The sequence below is a fragment of the Heterocephalus glaber genome, unplaced genomic scaffold (genome assembly GCF_053883595.1).
Source record: "Heterocephalus glaber isolate CG9 unplaced genomic scaffold, H.glaber_assembly_v1.0 deba00000943, whole genome shotgun sequence".
In the NCBI taxonomy this organism is placed as follows: domain Eukaryota; kingdom Metazoa; phylum Chordata; class Mammalia; order Rodentia; family Bathyergidae; genus Heterocephalus; species Heterocephalus glaber.
Genome location: NW_028258175.1, coordinates 11,046,485 through 11,065,778, shown reverse-complemented (window position 1 = coordinate 11,065,778; position 19,294 = coordinate 11,046,485). Strand labels below are relative to the sequence as shown.

The 19,294-nt window shown below is 42.0% G+C and overlaps 1 protein-coding gene across 1 annotated transcript in view; it reads left to right on the top strand.

Annotated features, from left to right (window-relative positions):
- LOC101712192 (acyl-coenzyme A synthetase ACSM2A, mitochondrial) overlaps positions 1-8,392 on the top strand; it is a 29,066-nt gene extending 20,674 nt beyond the window's left edge. Inside the window, exons 10-14 of the mRNA XM_004855836.4 lie at positions 1,048-1,149; positions 3,292-3,419; positions 3,532-3,631; positions 4,743-4,862; positions 8,179-8,392. Coding sequence (XP_004855893.1) covers positions 1,048-1,149; positions 3,292-3,419; positions 3,532-3,631; positions 4,743-4,862; positions 8,179-8,283 — 555 coding nt within the window. The 3' untranslated portion in view covers positions 8,284-8,392. The remainder of the gene's footprint in view (positions 1-1,047; positions 1,150-3,291; positions 3,420-3,531; positions 3,632-4,742; positions 4,863-8,178) is intronic.
- Positions 8,393-19,294: the final 10,902 nt, after the last annotated feature.

Genomic DNA, 19,294 nt, shown 5'->3' with positions numbered 1-19,294 from the left:
TGGTAGTGAGTAGGATGACCTCACCGCTCTTTAAGTGGTTGTTTAACCTGATGGATGGAGTTCAAATTTTCACCAGTAAAAACAACAGTACACTGAGCTTGCTGTAGCTAAAGCTTTGTTCCTTTCCTTGTTATTTCTTTGGACTGAATCCCAAGAACTAAAATTTGTATTTGTGCATCTATAATTATGCATGTACTTCTGTGCAGCAAAAGTGTACTAATTTACACTCTGTTCAGAATTATGACATTATCTGTCACGCTGTGCGTTAGTCACCTTTCCCTTCCATGTGACCAAATAAGCTAAAGGAGGAGAGGTTTATTAGTTCATGGTCAGCCAGGTCCACAGCAGGAGTATCATGGCGGAAGGGCATGGTGGAGCAAAGCTGCTCAGTTCATGGTGGTGGGGAAGCAGAGCAGAGGGAACAGCACTAGAGAGAAAAGGCCCAGGGGCCAGGCACAGACTGAGGCCTTGCCTCCCGACCCACTCAGACACACCCAGCAGCACACTTTACTAATCCCCCAGGAGGCTCCCAAGCTGTTAGTTAAGCTTACCTGTCACACCCACCTCACTGGACAACCATTTACTGAGCTGCCTTGTAGAATCCTAAGTCACTTGTATAAAAAGCCTGTGAAATCAGCTGTCAGCATCTCTGTTTCACAAAAGAAAGCATTGAGGAATGCGGCTTAAGTAGTTCAAGGTCAAATAGTAAGACACCAGAGAGATCTTGAGTTTGGATCTTTCTGATTTTCAAGTCCACAGGTGAAGTAGCCTCTAAAATAAGGGGAAGTGCTTATTTCCTTATTTCCTCTAAGCTTCTAGAGCCAGAAGCACCTCCCCAGCCCATCTGGTCCAGTGTTCATAAGCGGCTTCCCCACTGGACCCCAGAGCAGTGAGTTAACCCTCTCTGCTCCCCCTGGCTCCTGGTTCCTGTTTTCGGCCTCCTCTAGAGTGAGAGTTGCTCCTTTTGGCCAGCCCAGCTCTCTCACACTGCCATTCAAGGCCTCCCCTGTTCTGTGGCTCATTCACCCAATCTGCTTCTTCCTCCAGGTCATAGATGATGAGGGCAATGTCCTGCCACCCGGCAGAGAAGGAGACATAGCCATCAGAGTCAAGCCCATCAAGCCTTTGGGCATCTTCTCTGGCTACGTGGTGAGGACCTGGCCCTCCCTCTGCCCCCTGTGGGCATGGAGGTGGCAAGTGGAGTGGGGGGGTCGCCAAAGTCATGAGCGAGCCCGCCAAGGGGCACTGGCCAGATTTGGGAACAGGGTGCCCAGTGTCCAAGAAGGGGTATTTGTTTGTCACAGGAGCGGACGCCTGGTTGCTGAAGGCATCCTGTCTCCAGACAGGATATAATCAGCTTGGGGTATAATCGAAGTACACGGTGAATGTTTAAATTTTAAAATTCTATTACAGTAAAAGGCACATTAATGCCACTGAAAATACTCCTCCTTGCTTCAAACACATGTATCCATCATTCTTGTCACTTTCTGAAGCAGTTCTGAAAGTCCTCTTTCTTAGGTGTCTTTAGTTGTGCTGACATGGCCGCCTTGATGTCCTGAATCAATTCAAAATATTTACCTTTCATATTTATTTTGACTTTGGGGAAGAAACAGAAATTACACAGTGCCAGATCTGGTGCGTAAGGGGGATAAGGACACACTAATATTCTTGCAAGGCTGTCTTTCTGTTGGATGGCACTTGGCAGTAGCATTCAGCATATTTTTTATCGTACCTTGTAAAGGCACATATGGAAGAGGACTTCCAGAACTGCTTCAGAAATGGCAAGAATGATGGGGGTAAATGTGTTCAAAGCAAGGGGGACTATTCCGAGGGAATTAATGGCCAGGTGTCTTTTACTGTAATAGATCTCTATTAATTGAAATGTTCATCATGCTTTTCATTTGCACCACTTGTATCATTCCATTCATACCTATAGATAATCCTTGAGTCCCCAACTCACTTGGCAGGTGAGGCTGGCAAAGCCAGAAATGCCAAGACTCTCTCACACCCCAGGCTGTTGGGAAGTGGCAGGTAGACCCCCAAGATAATTAACTGATAGAAGAGTCAGTACAATAGTAGCAGTTTCTGCCATTTATCACGTGTGTACTCAAAGCAAGCACTGTCCTGAAGCACCGCACAAACATTAAACTTGAGGCCACCCTATGGACTCTTCACAGCCACTGTGCCCAAGTTCAGACCTGGGTGCTCTGGGGTAAGTTACTGACCTCTCACGCCTGTTTTCTCATCTGTAAATTGTGCAACAATTAGAGATGTAGGAGGACACCGACATTGTGCTACACTTAGAGCTTGCCGCATCCAAGTTTGTGAAACAGAAGATTCCAATACATCCACATTGTTGTTCCCATTACACAGATGAGGAAACTGAGGCTCTGCGGTCAGGGTCCAGCCACACAAAGCCCTTCTCCAAGCATCTCCTGCGTGCCACCCCAGTCTGTCCCCACTTGCTGGGCACAGATTTTCCCCATTTGACAGACAAGGAGACAGACTCAAGCAAGGGGGCAGATGGACTCAAGGCCACAGCGTTAGTGCCGGTACCAGCTGCACAGTAACCATGAGGAAGAAAGTTAAGCGGGTGATGAAGAAAGCTGGCTTCTGGTCTCAGCTCTACCGCCTACAGTGGCTGTTTGGCCTTGGACAGGCCTCTTGACCTCTCTGATCGTCAACAGCCTTCCATTCCCAGTGAAAGGATGCCCCAGGCGTCCTCTAATGCAGTCACTGAGCATCCAGTGGGGAGCCCAGGCCCCGATCTGAGTAAGAGTAGGAGGCACAGACAAGGGGAGACCTTGAGCCTTTCCAGCACTCCCAGCCGGGGCCTCTGCCGAATGGAGGGCCCAGGCTTTGAGAGGCGCACACAACGGGTGGGGCCCTTAGGGCTTGCCGGTCTGCCTCTGCAGCTTTCTAATAGAGACAGGACAAAGTGCATAGTCAGCCTGACACCCTTGAACGTGTCGTGGGGTGAGCAGAGGCTTGGCTGTCCATGGAACAGAATCAGTTTGGGGAAATGCCTAGAGCACAAATGAACGAATACATTGGGATCATCCATCAGACTAGACCCAGGGGATTCGAGGAGAAGCCCTAGGTGGAATGGCTGAAATAAAGGAGAAAGATCCGGTTTGACCTGGGACCTGGGGTTGCTAAGTGTAGGGCGGGTTCACCCTGTGCAGTGGCTCAGTTTGCAAACTGTACAACTCACATGGCTGTTCATGGTGGCCCCAGGGCAGGGGATCTGAGCTTTGAACAGGCAATGATTTATCTTTCTGTGGTCACCAGGACAATCCCAAGAAGACAGCAGCCAACATTCGAGGGGATTTTTGGCTTCTAGGAGACCGAGGAATAAAGGACCAAGATGGGTATTTCCAATTCCTGGGCCGGGCAGACGATATCATTAACTCCAGCGGGTGAGCGTGGTTCCGGCGGGGAAGGGCCCTCTGGATCTTCGCTGTGAGTGGCTCTGTATCTTGGGGATGGCCTAGGGGTGGATGTCTTTTCTGAAGGATGGCTTCTTTGAAGGTACCGGATTGGGCCCTCGGAGGTGGAGAACGTGCTGATGGAGCACCCCGCAGTGGCTGAGGTGGCTGTGGTCAGCAGCCCCGACCCCGTGCGGGGAGAGGTGAGGGGGAACAGCAGCCTGGGGGCAGAGACATAAGACACAGGGGCAGTGTGGACTGGGGGCTGGACGGCCAGGCCTAGGTCCAGGCCCAGCCACTCGCACCTGTGACTTCAGGCCAGCTTCTGAGCGTCTGCTCCTCAGTTTCCCCACCTGTAAGATGAGGGTTGGTGTGAGTCTTAGACACGTTAATATGTGTAAAGCTCCTGGGACAAGGCCTAGCACGTGGTCAGTGCCATTTAAGATCGGTGACTTTGGTCTACAGAGCTTCTATCCTGCTTGGATCCGAATCTGATTCCTGCCCAAGAGAACAGAGAAGGGATTTGAGATAAGGCCCAGAGGCCCTGAGCCCTGAGGTTCACAGGGAGAATAACTGCTGTAATACAGGATTGTATGAACACACCCCAGTGGAGTTGAACAGAGCTGAGCGCAGTGGTGGCCAACCTCTGGCATGCACAGCGAGGTGGGCTATTTGTTATCATTGAAAGTTCTAGAAGGTTTGCATCACTGGCTTAGTGTGTGTGTAGAGAAGGTCATGGTGGGAGGTGGGAGGCCAACTTTTCAGCACAGTGCTGCAGGGCATGAGTCTGGCAATGCCCTGCCTCTTGCAGGTATAGGGCAGGTCACGTGGGACATTGTGGGAGCCACTGGGCAGATAAGGCAAAGGGAAATCTACTGAGCTTTAAGCTAAACCCTGCTGCGTGTGATTTTATTTCATCTCATGGGAATTAAAATATGACAACTTTATACCCATTTGAACGATGGGCAAACGGAAGCTTGGATAAGGGAAACAAGTCGTTTAGAGCCATATCTCATTCTCTCTTCTCTCCTTGTATCTACTTTCTCCCCATCAGTCTTTTTGACTCTAGGACATGAGCCTGGCCTCCTCCTACAGTTCTACCTTCTCATCCCATAAACCTCTTGAGAGAGAGCTGGAACCCCAGCCACTCTTATCCCCAGTCTTTCCTTTCCCCTTGGCACAATATGGGAGGTCCAGTTGAGGGGATGTAGAGGCAGAGCTGTGATGGACATCTCAGTACTGATTCTGCAGTATCTCAGAAGGTAACAAATTTCTCCAATCCCTTCTCCCTGGTCCCCAACATCCCCGCTGTAGGTGGTGAAGGCTTTTGTGGTGCTGACCCCACATTTCCTGTCCCATGACAAGGACCAGCTCACCAGGGAACTGCAACAGCATGCGAAGTCAGTGACGGCCCCATACAAGTACCCCCGGAAGGTAAGGCCGCTGGGCTGCCGCATTCCCTCCCTCTCACAGGGAAGGAAAGAGGATCTCCTGTTATATTTCTCTTCTTCAGCATGAAAACAAAGCCACTAATTCCAAAGTGCTTCCTGACCATGACCAAGAAGGCCCAAAAAGACAATCTTACAACTGCTTTTTAATTTTTTTTTTCTGGTACTAAGAATTGAACCCAGTGCCTTCTCACTGAGCTACATCCCCCAGCCCTTTTCTATTTTTTGTTTTAAAACAAGGTCTTGCTAAGTCATTAAATTGCCCAGATGGGGCTCAAATTTGTGATCCTTCTGCCTCAGCCTCCCAGAGTATTGGGATGCCAGCCATGGGCCACCACACCCAGCTCTACAACAGCCTTGATGCCTGACTAATCATCTCAGCTTTTGACTCTGAATTAAAAGCTGAAGGCTGTCATGGGAACAAGTTCTAGCCAAAACCTGACTTATCTTGCACACTCTGCACAGGAATCTTGCTACACTATTCAGGATTATACAGCTCTCAGCTGAGGATGACAAAAACCTGACTTGAAATACGTTGCTCACACAGCTGACAAGTCCGGGACTGGTTAAAGCTTTCGCCATGGCTGGTCCTTGGACTTTGTATGACATGATCAGGGATGTCTCTTTCACTCCTTGACTTTCCTTCTGTATTGGCTTCATGTCTTGTAATTCTCTCCCACTGGGGTTCCAGCTGCTCCAAATACACATTATTAGCAGTTTTGTATAGTCCAGTAGAAAAAGACCATGAATTTACCCAAACAGCCCAGCAAAAGTCTTTGGGTTGATTCTTATTGGACCAACTAAGGTCATGTGCCCATCATTAAACCAATCATGTAACCAGGGCAATGAGATCCTCTAATTGGCCAGTTCTAGGTCATGTGGTCATCCTTGGTGAAATTGCAGAAAGGATGGGAAATAGAGGGCTGCCCTATACCCAGGATGTGGACTGAGTGAGCAAGAGGTAGCTCCTCATAGGAAGATTGAAGTACTCTTACCAGAAAAGGCAAAAAGCATCAATTGTAATACACTTATTTTTCCTCTGAGATGGGATCTGAGGTGTGAGAGGTGATATGGCAGGAGAACCCAGTTTTTGGACTTGGGTACAACACAAGAGCTTGTTCCTGGGAAAGAAAAAAGAAGTCTGGAGTAGGAGGTGAGAGCAACCACATCAAGCTGAAGGCCTCTTAGATTCCTAAATAGCTGGGCTGCCCACTGGCCAGTCTGCTTGACTCAATTGAGTGCCTGAGAAGCATTCCCCAGAGGAGGAAGTTAGCATGCAAGAGGTAATGAAGTGTTTGGAATCAACACCTGGGAAGGGAGGGGTCAGGCCTGGGCAGAAGGCGAGGTTGCACTGTGATTCAGTCCCAGTGGGGACATCACTCAGCCCCATGGGGAGTTCTGAAGCTAGGGCCTTTAGGAGCTGTCTTGAGTCAGGATGAGGAGGAGTAGGTAGATCAGACATGGGTGTCAGCTGCCCTGGGAAGCGGGTGTGACCCTGCATAAGACAGCACCTTTAGCTGAGCTATTCCGAGAGTGGGCTGGTGAAGGGTGGTGAGTCTTTCATCCTCGCTGGGTGTCTCACCTGCATATCAGAGTCCACCTTGTGGACTTTTGGCCTCACACTGAGGGGGAGACAACATAACACGCCACTAGGTTCAAAGTCCACTTCCACCATTTGATGACTCAATAGCTTCTCTGTTCTTTGTCTATGAAATAGGGACCATAGCCCTTCCCAGATGGTTAAGAATGAGTTCATATTTGTAAGGTGTCAAGCACTCAGAAGAATAACAGAAACACATGAACATTTAATAAATATTTTACAAAGGAGGCTAGAAATCCAATCACACCGAACATAGGACTTTTGACTTGTAACTGAATATTTTGGAAGATCCAGTGAGGAGCCCTATCACATAGTGTACAGGTCAGGCATTGCTCAAGTACCCTCACAGATATTCTTTTTTCACAAGTCTTTCCTCTAGAATTCTCAGGCAGCAAGTTCATTTACCTCCCCAACTCTGCTCCCTTCTTCCTGATGCCTGAGTAGTTTCCCTTTTAGCATTAAACCTGGATCTCCCCTGAGGCTTCTTTCTACTCTGTGTCCCCTACAGGAGCTAAATGGTTCATATTTTAGATCATATAGTCTTTGTTTCCCTTCTAATGCTAAAGCAGCCAGAGACAATACAATAATCCACCCTTATCCACAAGGGATCTATACCAAGGCTCCCAGTGGATTCCCAAAACCACAGATAGTAAGTACCAAATTCTACATATACAGTACTATATTTTTCCTATGCATACATAGCTAAGGTAAAGTCTAATTTATAACTTAGAGACAATAAGAAATTAATAATAATAAAATAAGACAATTATAACAATCTATAACCACAGAAATTAAAGCTGTGGGTAAGGAGAAACAACTGTCCAAATCAATAAGTGTGACTATGTTTCAATAAAACTTTATTTACAAGAATAAGATTCAAACTATGTTTTGCTCACAGGCCATAGTTTGTTAAGCCCTTATGGAGACACTCTCACATCAGCTGCTGAGAAGATCATTTTCTGTATCAATATCTCTATCAGTATTTTTATTAAACCCCCCAAAAAACTGAATCATGGGCCAATTCCATGGCCAACTGAGCCATATAACTAGAAGCCTCAGTGAAATATCTTCCACTGTCTCTTAGAATGTAGGGATATCAGAAATGGGGGCGGGGGGGGCGGTGCTCAGCTTCAAATATTTCTTATAACAGGTGAGAATAGAGAAATTCATGAGATTTTATAGTTTAGCCAAAGGCTTATCAGTGAGAAATTGCTGAAATGAAATTTAACTGAGATGGTATCCTAACTTATAGCTGTCTACTCTCACTAGTCCAGATTAATAAACATAGTTAATACTTGTGAGTGCTTATTCCTTGTGGAAAACTCAGCATGCATCATCTTGTTCAACCCCTACAGCAACCTGTTGAGTTTTTATTGTCTAGTTTACTCTGTGGGGGAACTGAGGCATAGAAAAGCCATGGATTTGTCCAAAACAAGGTAGAGCAGGGACTGAAATCCAGAAAGCCAGATGTCAAAGCTCAATGTCATACTCATTTTGTTGTTTCTCCTCTGTCCAAGAGTATGTTAGAAACCAGTGCATTCGACTTTTATACCCAGCTCTAGCTGGCCTCTTCTCATCCCTGTGCCAGGCACTTTCTAAAGCTTCCATCCTTACTCACCCAGAGTCTCCAGACTTAAACCCTTCACCTATAGTAGCTCTTCTGAAAAATCCAACCTCACTGTGGTCTAATTTTTTCCAACAGCTGGAGTTTGTCTTGGACCTACCCAAGACCATCACAGGGAAAATCTCCCGAGAAAAGCTTCGAGCCATGGAGTGGAAGACAACCAAGAAACCCCAGGCCCAGTGAGATTCCAAGAGCTCTCATGGGAGTTCTCTTCATCATCCCCTTTCCTTTCCCTTTGGCTCCTCAGCCTTCCTGTGAGGATGAGATTCTTCCTCATAAAAGATGCATGTGACTTTTGTCTTTCCTTGGTCATTAGCCCAAAACATTCCCATGAAAGTTGAAAGAAGAAAGGAGAGGAGGGAGGAAAAGAGACAGAGACAGAGAGAGAGAGAGAGAGAGAGAGAGAGAGAGAGAGAGAGAGAGAGCACACTCAGGGGCAGGAGTTAATGAGTAACAGAGAGAAATTATTAAGAGAAAGATTGAAACAGCAAGGGAAAACAATTGAAAAAGAAAGGCAGGGAGGAAGTGACAGAAGGAGGAACAAATGAAAATGGAATAAAGGGAGGAAGAAAAGATAGAATTGGAGAGAATTGGAAAAAGGAAAGGAGAAAGAGAGAGAATGTGAGATCAACACATTCGAGTCATCTCCATGTCACCAAACCTTGGAGTTACCATGACCAGAGGCAGGGAAGCACCAGAGCTCTGTCCTAGATTCATTATAAAGCATCTTGCTTTCTCTCCGCGAGGCATCTACAGGCCTCAGATCACAGCTGTGGACACAATGTAAGCACCTCAAAAAGTCAGTCACCATGGCTCATGATTTCAGGCTGTCTACTCGTCCAAGATAAGTAATGAAGTCACTTGAAAGTCAAGACCCTGAGGATAGTCTTTGGGGAGGGCAAAAAAAGGCGGGGCTGTCTCTCTCCAATAGCTTGTGGCTGGGGAACACACGGACATAGGCTGGACAGGGTGCTGCGGAGGGAGAACTACAAGCTCAGCCCCTGGCACGTCTGAAACACTGGGTGCAAGGGTCCAGGAGAGAGGCAGAAATGAGGACTTGGAGTGTTTCCCTATAACCCGGGGATGAAAGACGAACCCTCCTAGCAGGACTGAGTAAGCAGAAGAAGAAAGCAAGGGTACTCTGAGAGCCTTTGACTCTTGCCCCTGAGATGTTCAGTAATGATAATAATGATAGGAATGCTGATTATTAGCCAGTCACTAAGCGTTTGCCAAGATATATGCGTTTACCAAGCCCACTTACAATCACCTTTGATTCAGGCACTTTTTCCCCTTTTTACAGAGGAAGTAACTAAGACTTGGCGAGATTAAGTAACAGTCCCCAAAGTCACACAGCTGCAAAGGACAGAGCTGGGTTCTAACACAGGTCTATCTGTGTACGCTAAGCTTTCATTTTTTTATATTTACTTATCACTGTGTTTGTCTTAGCTTTTGGCTATTGACAAAGCGCTTTTCTTACAATCTGAACTAGTCCACAGTCTCCAACATGTCTTCCCCAAAAATATATTTCAGAAATTTTTCAGTTAAATACAGTGTGGAAAAAGGAAGGGGGTACATACCTTGTTGTTTAATTAAACTTCAATTGTTTATTTTTAAATAAACTACAATAAATTTTCAGAAGTCAGACTACAGTGTCTATGAATGTCATACTATGCAGAGATTAGACCTCCTGAATTACTTTGGGTTTTGTTTTTGCTTTGCTTTGCTTTGCTTTTGAGATGATGTCTAGCTATGTTGCCCAGGCTGGCCCCAGTTACATATTGATTAGCATATCCTAAGAGAATCTCATAAAAATGTTCTTAATAAGAATATTAAGTCTAGAAGACTTTTGGTGGAGTTCTTGGGGTCTTCTATATAGAGTATCATGTCATCTGCAAATAATGACAATTTGACTTCTTCATTTCCTATCTTTATTCCTTTTATTTCTTTCTCTTGTCTAATTGCCGTGGCTAATGTTTCCAAAACTATATTGAACAAGAGTGGTGATAGTGGACATCCTTGTCTTGTTCCTGATTTTAGTGTGAAGGATTTCAGTTTTCAACCATTTAGTATGATACTGGCTGTTGGTTTTTCATTGATGACTTTTATCAGATTGAGGTAGAGACCATCTATTCCAATTTTTTGTAGGGTTTTTATCATAAATGTATGTTGGATTTTGTCAAATGCTTTTTCTGCATCTATGGAGATAATCATATGGTTTTTGTCCTTGGCTCTATTGGTATAGTGTATTACATTGATTGATTTGCATATGTTGAACCGTCCCTGCATCCCTGGGATGAATCCCACTTGGTCAGGGTGTATGATCTTCTTGATGATCTCATACCACAGTGATATATGTTCACCCATGTTCATAGCAGCACATTTGTAATAGCTAAAACTTGGAAGCAGCCCAAATCCCCATCAACTGGAGACTGGATCAAGAAAATGTGGGGTTTTTTATAAAATGGACTACTATTCAGCCATAAAAAATGAGAAATTAGAGACATTTATAGCTAAATGGATGCGCATTGAGGTGATACTCTTAAGTGAAATAAATAAGACACAAGTGTAAATACTGAATAGTTTCTCTAGTGTGAGAAACTGAAAGTATAAATAAAAACTAAAAGGTATAATAGATAATGTGAAATAGAAAGAAAAGGGGCAGAGGGGAAGGGGAAGTGGGAGGGGTAGGGGAAAGGAAAGAAAGGAATGGAATTAATATGAGAAAGTGAAAAAATGGAAACAAAGTCTTTGTAAATAGGGAGGGATGGAGGGGTTGAAGGGAGGGCAGGGGAAGGAGGAAAAATAAGAACCAAGAGAAATTATGTAAAGGTGCAAATTTCCAATGATGAGGGTCATTATATTGTTTACCTAAAATGTACCAATGATTAAAATGAATAATTGATAATACGAAATAGGAAGAAAAGGTCCAAAGAGGTAGGGGAAGTGGGAGGGGTAGGGGAAAGGAAAGAAGAGAAAGGAAAAATTATGAGAAATGGAAAAACTGGAAACAAAGTCTTTGTAAATAGGGAAGGGTGGAGGGGGTGAAGGGAGGGCTGGGAATGGGGAAAAAATAAGAACCAAGATACATCATGTAAAGGTACAATTCCCAATGAGAATGTAAATGTATTGTATACCTAAAATGTACCAATAAAAGAATTTTTAAAATGTTATTAATAAGAATAAAAACCTGTGAACAAGTACATGATATTTGGTAATAAATCTTGGCCCCATATCTTCCATGAAGATTTTCTTAATCAGCAATCATCAGGTTACAAGATGCCTAAACCTATTCAGATTGGCAAAGAATATCATATTTCAAGGGTCAAAGAATATTTCACAAGATCCGAAAACAGAACAATCAACTAGATCTCAGTTGCTGGCAATAACCTGGAGAGTCTTCAAAACCTCAGGGAGCCACTCCACTCAGCTCTATGGAACTTTCTTCCCTCTTCTTTTTTCCCCTAAGCATCTGCATCCACTTTGTTCCTTCCAAATATCTACATTGGGGTTGTAAAGAGGCCCTCTTCTGCCCTCTGATTTCATCAGCATGGTCTGATCTTCATCTAGTACAAACACGGCTACAAGGACTGACTTTTTTGGACTGGAAAAAATTCTAAGAGAAATGGGGTCAAGGATGACATAAGACACCCTCAAATTTGACTTCCTATTTAGACCCAAATTGCCAAGTTCTCGAAAGGCTTCAGCCTCCATCCCAACATCCTTTGATGCCTCTTTTTTCTCTCTTCTTCCTCAAGTCTTTCTTCAACACATTTGTTTATTTGTTCAGATTTAAGACTTGACTGAAGGCTTCACTCTCAAATGGTCTAGTGGGAACTCAGTAGGTAGAGAAAGTATCTGTCTAGCTGAGGCTCCCACAGTGGAAGACATTGAAAGATTTTAGTGAGTGACAATACCTTTGGACTAGGTTCTAGTTACCTGTAGGCCACACTCCACAGGAGAAGCTCCTTCCTGTTGTTTCTGCCTATATTTCCTCTTCACTGCGGCCTGCTATCTTCAATGGGAGCATTTTTGATTATGTCCCCTCACTCAGTACCCGGCCCATGAGCTCTGGCTTAGGGGTTAATAGTTAGTGGAAACCCATTTAAACCTTTAGGAGAATTCTTGGCACTACCCACATATAGAACCTGACTCCCTTCCCTCCACTCTATCCCCTTCTGCATATGACTTGGGCAAAACAATCATAACATTCAGCTTGTGCCTTTCATAAAGGCTGCTTTACTGTGTCTACAATGGAATCATCAATTCTTGCCTTTTTCAGAACGAAATGAAACTCAACACCTTTACACGTACATACTGTACTTCTTTTATCACAAATTTTTCAAATCTTTCCACTTTGCTCCTTTGTGCACCTGATTCTTGCTGCAAATTTGGCTAAAAGCAGCCACTATACCCATGCTACAGACTGACTTGAAATTTCCTCCACCAGGCACATTAACCCATCACCTTTAAGCTCTGCTGCTCACAAAGTCTTAGAGGCAGACCAAACACATCCAAATCCTTTGACCTGGAATAGCAAGGGTGGCTTCTAGTCCAAGTCTCAATAGTCCTCATTTCGGTTTTTGGTTTTGTTTTGTTTTGTACCAGGGATTGAACTCGGGTCCTTGCACTTTCGAGGCAAGTTACAGAACCTCTGAGCTAAATCCCCGGCCACAATAGTCTTCATTTCCATCTGAATTTTCTATTGACATTTTGTTCCTTTGAGCCCCCACCAAAATCACCTATTAAGCTCCACTTACAGAATTTTAGGCTTTCTCTAACCTGTTTATCCAAACTTTTTTGAACTCCTTACATAAACCAATTTCAAATGCTCCTCCATGTTGTCAGGTAAATAGTAATAGCAGTGACCTCACTTCTCAGTACCAATTGTCTATATTAGTCAGCTTTCCATTACTATAATGAAATGCCTGAGATAGACAGCTTATAAAGAGGAAAGGTTCATTTTGGATCACAGTCTTGGAGGTTTTGTCCATGAATAACTGGCCCTTTTGTTTGGGGCCTGTAGTGAGGCAGCACATTACGGCAGGAGTGTGTATCAGAGCAAAGCTGGTCCCCTCACAACACAGAGAGCAGAAAGAGCATGAAGAGTGGTCAAGATCCACTGTCCCATTAAGGATATATCTTTAAGGACATAAAGACCTCCCACTAGGTCACACCTCTTAAAGGTTTCACCAGCTCCCAATAGTGCCACTTTGGGAATCAAGTATTTAACTCATGAGCTATTAGCAGACATTCAACATACAAATGATAGCATTCTATTTGTAGACTTGCTGCTATTAACTATAGATAAAGGGAGAACTCATACATTAGTAACCTGGAGAAGGGGAATAATTATGTTATTTCATCATCAGGTTCAACTTGTAGAATGACAGAAGAGGTGGCCATTGTTTCACCTGGTAAAGAGTTTGGACTTCTTCCAAAGTGCAGTGTCATTAAAGTCCCTTAAAGAGGGCAAAAACCCAGTCAACAGTGTATTTTTGAAAGATTACCTTGGTCACTTGCTTTTTAAAAAGCCTTTCTTCTTGGAACTTACTGACTAAAGAGGAGACAGGGTTAAATCAAAGGGGCCATTGAAGGATGACAGCCAGAATTTTAATTTGGTAAACTTGGGACTACAGTTACAACTCTTTCTGAGAAGAGTAGCTTTAAGGTTGGAGCACTGAGTTTCACTGTGGTCATTTTCATTTAGCTTATCTATGTAAAACCAAGATTAATATGTGTTTAATGATCAATTGATACTTGAATTTGGAATCAGAGAGCAGTCAAGGTTTTAAATGTAGTTGGGGAGCCAGGCATTGTGGCACATGTCTATCATACCAGCACTTGGGAGGCTGATGCAGGAGGTCTGCCAGGAGCTCAAGGCCAGCCTAGGCTACATAGTGAAGTCAATCCCAGCTTAAACTACATAATGAGACCCTGTCTCAAAAAAAAAACGATAAATGAAAAATAAATAAATGTAGTTAGGGAATTATGCATACAGGGAATGACTTAGGTAGAAAAAGAAGTACACATGGAATAAGAGAAACTATTGAACAAAGTTGGGTCTTTGGAGAACAATAGTATCAGGAACAAGAGGGGCCAGGGACTTAGCTCAGTGGTTCCAGCACCTGCCTCACAGGCATAAGGTCCAGAGTTCAATCCCCAGTACTCCCCCTAAAAAAACTTGCCGGGGATTTAGCTCAGTGGTTCCACCACCTGCTTTGCAAACACAAGGTCCCGAGTTCGATCCCTAGTACCAAAAAAAAGGAACAAGATAAAGAAAGACGAATCAGAAAAATTCAGTTGTGATATCATTCCAATTTTAGTATATGTGCTGCCAAAGCAAGCACAAGATATCAAGAAGATAATAGAAAGAAATTCAAGGAGAACTGATTAATGCTGGCAAGAACAGCCATGAGTAAGAACTGCAAATGATCCATGGCATTTGGTAGCTAAACATTTAAGGATATATCTCCCCCTGTCTACCTCCCACTCACTCAAAAGAAGTTCAATTAAATACATGATGATAGAAAACTGATAGTTGTTGGTTAATCAGAGAAAGATGGAAAGAATTAGAAATAGCTAATATAGTCTGCTCTGGATAAACATTAATGGGAAGGGAATGAAAAACACTTCTCTTGGCTAGCGGACTGTCCCCTCAGCCACCTGCACAACCCATTGTTTCTTGGCTTTGTGAGGGCCAGAAGTCAGCCCACCACCAGGCCATGAATCATGACTGGCCTAGGTCTGTGTTCTTCCACTTCTCTTCCATCAAATCAGTTTTAATTTGTGCTTTCTGTGACTTCCACTCTCCAGCGAAAGTATATTTGTTATTCAATATTGATGTCTTAATTATTTATGTCCTAATCCTCTTCTCCACTTCCAAGGGAAGATTACAACTTTCTGTCCCCTTGAGGATGAGCTTGGTCCTGTAGCTAGAATGTTAATGAAATGTTAGTGTGTGTGATGCAAACATAATTAATATGCCCACCTGCATGGATTCAATCTGTGACATGTCTGACACCCTTCTGAGAAGGGCATATCCTTGGAAGACCACTGGTCTTAGTGAAAGCTTCATGGAGCAAAGGTAAACTCAGACAACCGGCCGGCCTGGAGAGACAAATAAACATGTGTTGGTGTTGCAAGTCTCTGAGGGTGCAGGGTTGTTTGTTATGCAACATCATTGTAGCAATACAGCACATAACTGATAAACCCTAAAAGATAAGACTGCATCAAATACTTGGAAAGCAACTAAATCCAGATGAGATTACCATCCTAACAGTGTCATAGAAATTAGGACCTGTCTGGGACAGACCCAAAGGCCACGAGCTAGCGACACCTAGAGAACATTTCTGAAAAGTAGCCATTTCCTAAAGAAGTCTCAAGGTCAGCAATAAAGCTACTCACATAAGCAATTTGTAAGCCTCAGCACAGAAAACAAATAAACAACAACAACAACAAAGAAAATGAGAAAACACAGAAGCAATATGCCCCCAAAAGGTCCCAACTCTCCCAAAGCAAATTCAGAGGGCATTGTGGGGAAAGGAATCAAAAGTCACGCAGCCAAACTATCTGAAATGGTAGCAGTGGAGGTAACAAAAGAGATTAAGAAGACACTTGACAAATTCAAAAGAGAGATAATTAGAGAGATAATGACATGGAAAAAGAATTTGACATACAGGTAAGTGAGGCATATATAACCCTAAGAAAAGGAAAAAATAACAATCATATATATATATGCACTAAATACCAGAACACCCAACTTCATGAAACTAACACTAATGAACATGAAAAGTCAGATAAGGATGAATACAATTGCATTGGGGGATCTCAGTACCCCACTGTCACAAATAGATCAACTAGACAAACAAATCAACAAAGAAATGTAAGAGTTGAACCAAAACTTTAAAAGATCCACAGACTGTCCTACTCAACAACACAATATACATTTTTCTCATCAGCACATTAGACTTTCTCCAAAATAGACCACATACTAGCCCACAGCATATGCTTAAGTAAACACAAAGAAATCAAAATTGTCCCATGCATGTTATCAGACCATAGTGCAGTGAAACTAGAAATCAATGACAAAAGACACCAGAGAAACAATGCAAATACATGCATATTAAATTATATCTTCTTGAATAATCAATGTGTCACAAGGGAAATTAAAGAAGAAATTAGACAGTTTCTACAATCAAACAATAATGCCAGTACAACCTAATGGAACTTACATGATAAAATGAAAGCAATCTCCCCCCCCCCAACCCGACATTAAGTTTATTGGTACATTTTAGATATAAAATACAGTTACATTCATCATTGGGATCTTGTACCACTACATGAGTATCTTGGTTCTTATTTTTTTTCCCCTTCCCCCACCTTCCCTTTATCCCCTCCAACATTCCCTATTTGCAAAGATTTTATTTCCATTTTTTTGCTTTTCTCATATTTTTTTTATTTTCCCTTCTTTCCTTTCCCCTACCCCTCCCACTTCCCCTGCTCCTTTAGACCTTTACTTTCTATTACACAAAATCAATTATACATTTTTAAAATTTAAATATCAAGACTTAGGAGACATTACCACAGGTTTTACAGAATTTAAAAGGATATAGAAAGCATATCTCAAAAATCTGTTTTGAAATAAATTTGACAACTTCTAAGAAGTACCTTGGAAGACAAATTAATGAAACTAACTCTGGAGGAAATATAAAATTTGAATAGCACCTATTAAAGAAAGTGTATTCCTCACTTGAAAACCTACCTATATGACAACAACAGGCTCATATACATTTTAACTGATAAATTATATCAAACATTTAAAGCAGGAAAAAAGGAACAATTCTCTCCTCATTTTAGGAAATCAACATTGTGCTAATCCTAAAACTGGATAAAGATAATAGAAGAAAAGTATGAACATAGATAGAAAATTGTTTAACAAAACAATTAGAAGTCAAATCTGGCAGTATGTAGAAAGTGGATTTATTATAGGGATGGCAGTGTTGGTTCAGCATGGGAAGATCCACCCCCAAAAGTCATCATTTTAACAGAGGAAAGGAAAAAGCCATATGATCCTGTCACTAGTTAGAGAAAAAGTATTGGACTAAATTCCACAGCTGTTCATGGTAAAAGCTATCAGGAGACTAGAAGTAGAACAGAACCTTCTCAACAGATTAAAGACATGTATTCCATACTTCCAGTGAGAATGCCTTATATGAATGGAGAAGATACAATGCTTTCTCCTTAAGGTGGGGAACATCTGTCCATTAAACTTTGAAACCTAGGCCCAAATCAAAATAGTCTGGCAATAAAATGACTCAATTAGGATAGGATTGGCAAGGTAGAAGCAAAATCTTTATATGTAGATGAAATGATCATCTACAGAGAAAATATTAAGTAATCTCTAGAAGCCCCTAGAACTTGTATTCGAATTTACCAGGATTAGAAAACACAAGGTATATATAAAAATTCAGGTCTATGTATACTTGCTATAAATGAAGAATTGGATATTGAAATTTAAAAGTTATGTAGGAGTACAAAGGACCTAGAAAAGTAAATTTAAAAAAAACAGTGTTGGAAGACGTTTAGTACCTAATTTTAAGACTTCTTCTAAAGCTACAGTAATCAAGGCAGTGTTGACGTAAGGAAAGACATATAGATCATTGGAATAAAACAGAGAATCTAGAAATATAACCACACATATATGGTTCACTGAGTTTTGAAAGATTAATTAACATTAACATTTTATAGAATATAAATGCAATTCAAGAGCCGAGGAAAAGACAGTGCTTTCAGCAAATGGCACTAGAACACCTGGTATCCTTATATAAAAAATAAACCTCAACCCTTTATTTCCATACATAAAAATAATTTGAAAGGAACTATCAACCTAAATATGAAAGCCTAAAAGTATAAAACTTTAAGAAGAAATTAATTATAAGGGCAAATGTTTATGAATTTAGGGTAGGCAAGAACTACCTAAGATACAAAAAATATGATGTATACAAGAAAAAAATTGATAAATGAGATTCCATCAAAATTTAGAACTTTAAATGACATCATTAAAATGAAAAGTAGTCCTTAAACAGACCATATTTACAATGCATATAACCTATGGCTAGAATATATAAAGAACTCTTATAGCTCATTAATAGACAACCCAATTAAAAAGTAGACACAAGAAGATGATAAATAGCCAGTATAGCTACAAGGGAAGGTGTGCAACTCTAGAATCAGAAAAATACTAATCAGTACAATAACAAGATTGAATTATACACTCATTAGGGAGATGAAGTCAAAGTTTTAAAAGCCTTGTCATGACTTTTTCTTTTTGTTGGATTCTCCCCCTTTGCATTTAATTTGTCACGCCCAATGGATTCATTCTGCTGGGCTTCCTGGGGTTGTGATCTTCATTGTCTTTTCCTAGAATATTGTCTAAAATTTTTTGGAGTGCTGGTTTGGTATTCATGAAGTTCCTAAGGTGCTCTTTATCATGAAAGTATCTTATTTCTCCATCAATTTTGAAAGATAGTTTTGCAGGGTACATCAGTCTGGGTTGGAGGCTGTTTTCCTTTAGGGCTTGAAATACATCACTCCAAACTCTTCTTGCCTTGAGGGTTTGCATTGAGAAGTCTGCTGTGATGCTGATGGGCTTGCCTTTGCATGTGATTTGTTTCTTTTCTCTCACTGCTTGTAGAATTTTGTTCTTCTGGTGGGTTTCTGGAATCCTAACTATTATATGCCTATGTGTAGATTTTTTTGATCAAGGCTAGCTGGAGTCCTATATCCCTCACTTCTCTGTATGTCAAGTTCTTTTCCCCTGCTTAGAAAGTTTTCTGCCATCACTTCTGTGAACAGTTTCTTTATGTCATCTGCACTCTCTTCTGTTTCTTCATTGACTCCAATCAGTCTTATGTTACTCTTCTTTGCATCGTCTAGCAGCTTCTGGATTTATTTCTCATGTTCCCTTACAATTTTAAAGCAACTTTTCTTTTCCTGGTCACTAATTACAATCTTATCTTCTATATCTGAAATTCTGTCCTCACATTGGTTCATTCTGCTGCACAGACTTTTGATGGAGTTTTTAATCTCCTGGAAATCTGTTTGCATCTGTTTTATGGATTCCATTTGTTTCTTATGTTGGGATTCCATCATGTTCCTCAGATCCTCTATTTTTTTATTTGTGTCCTCTCTAGAT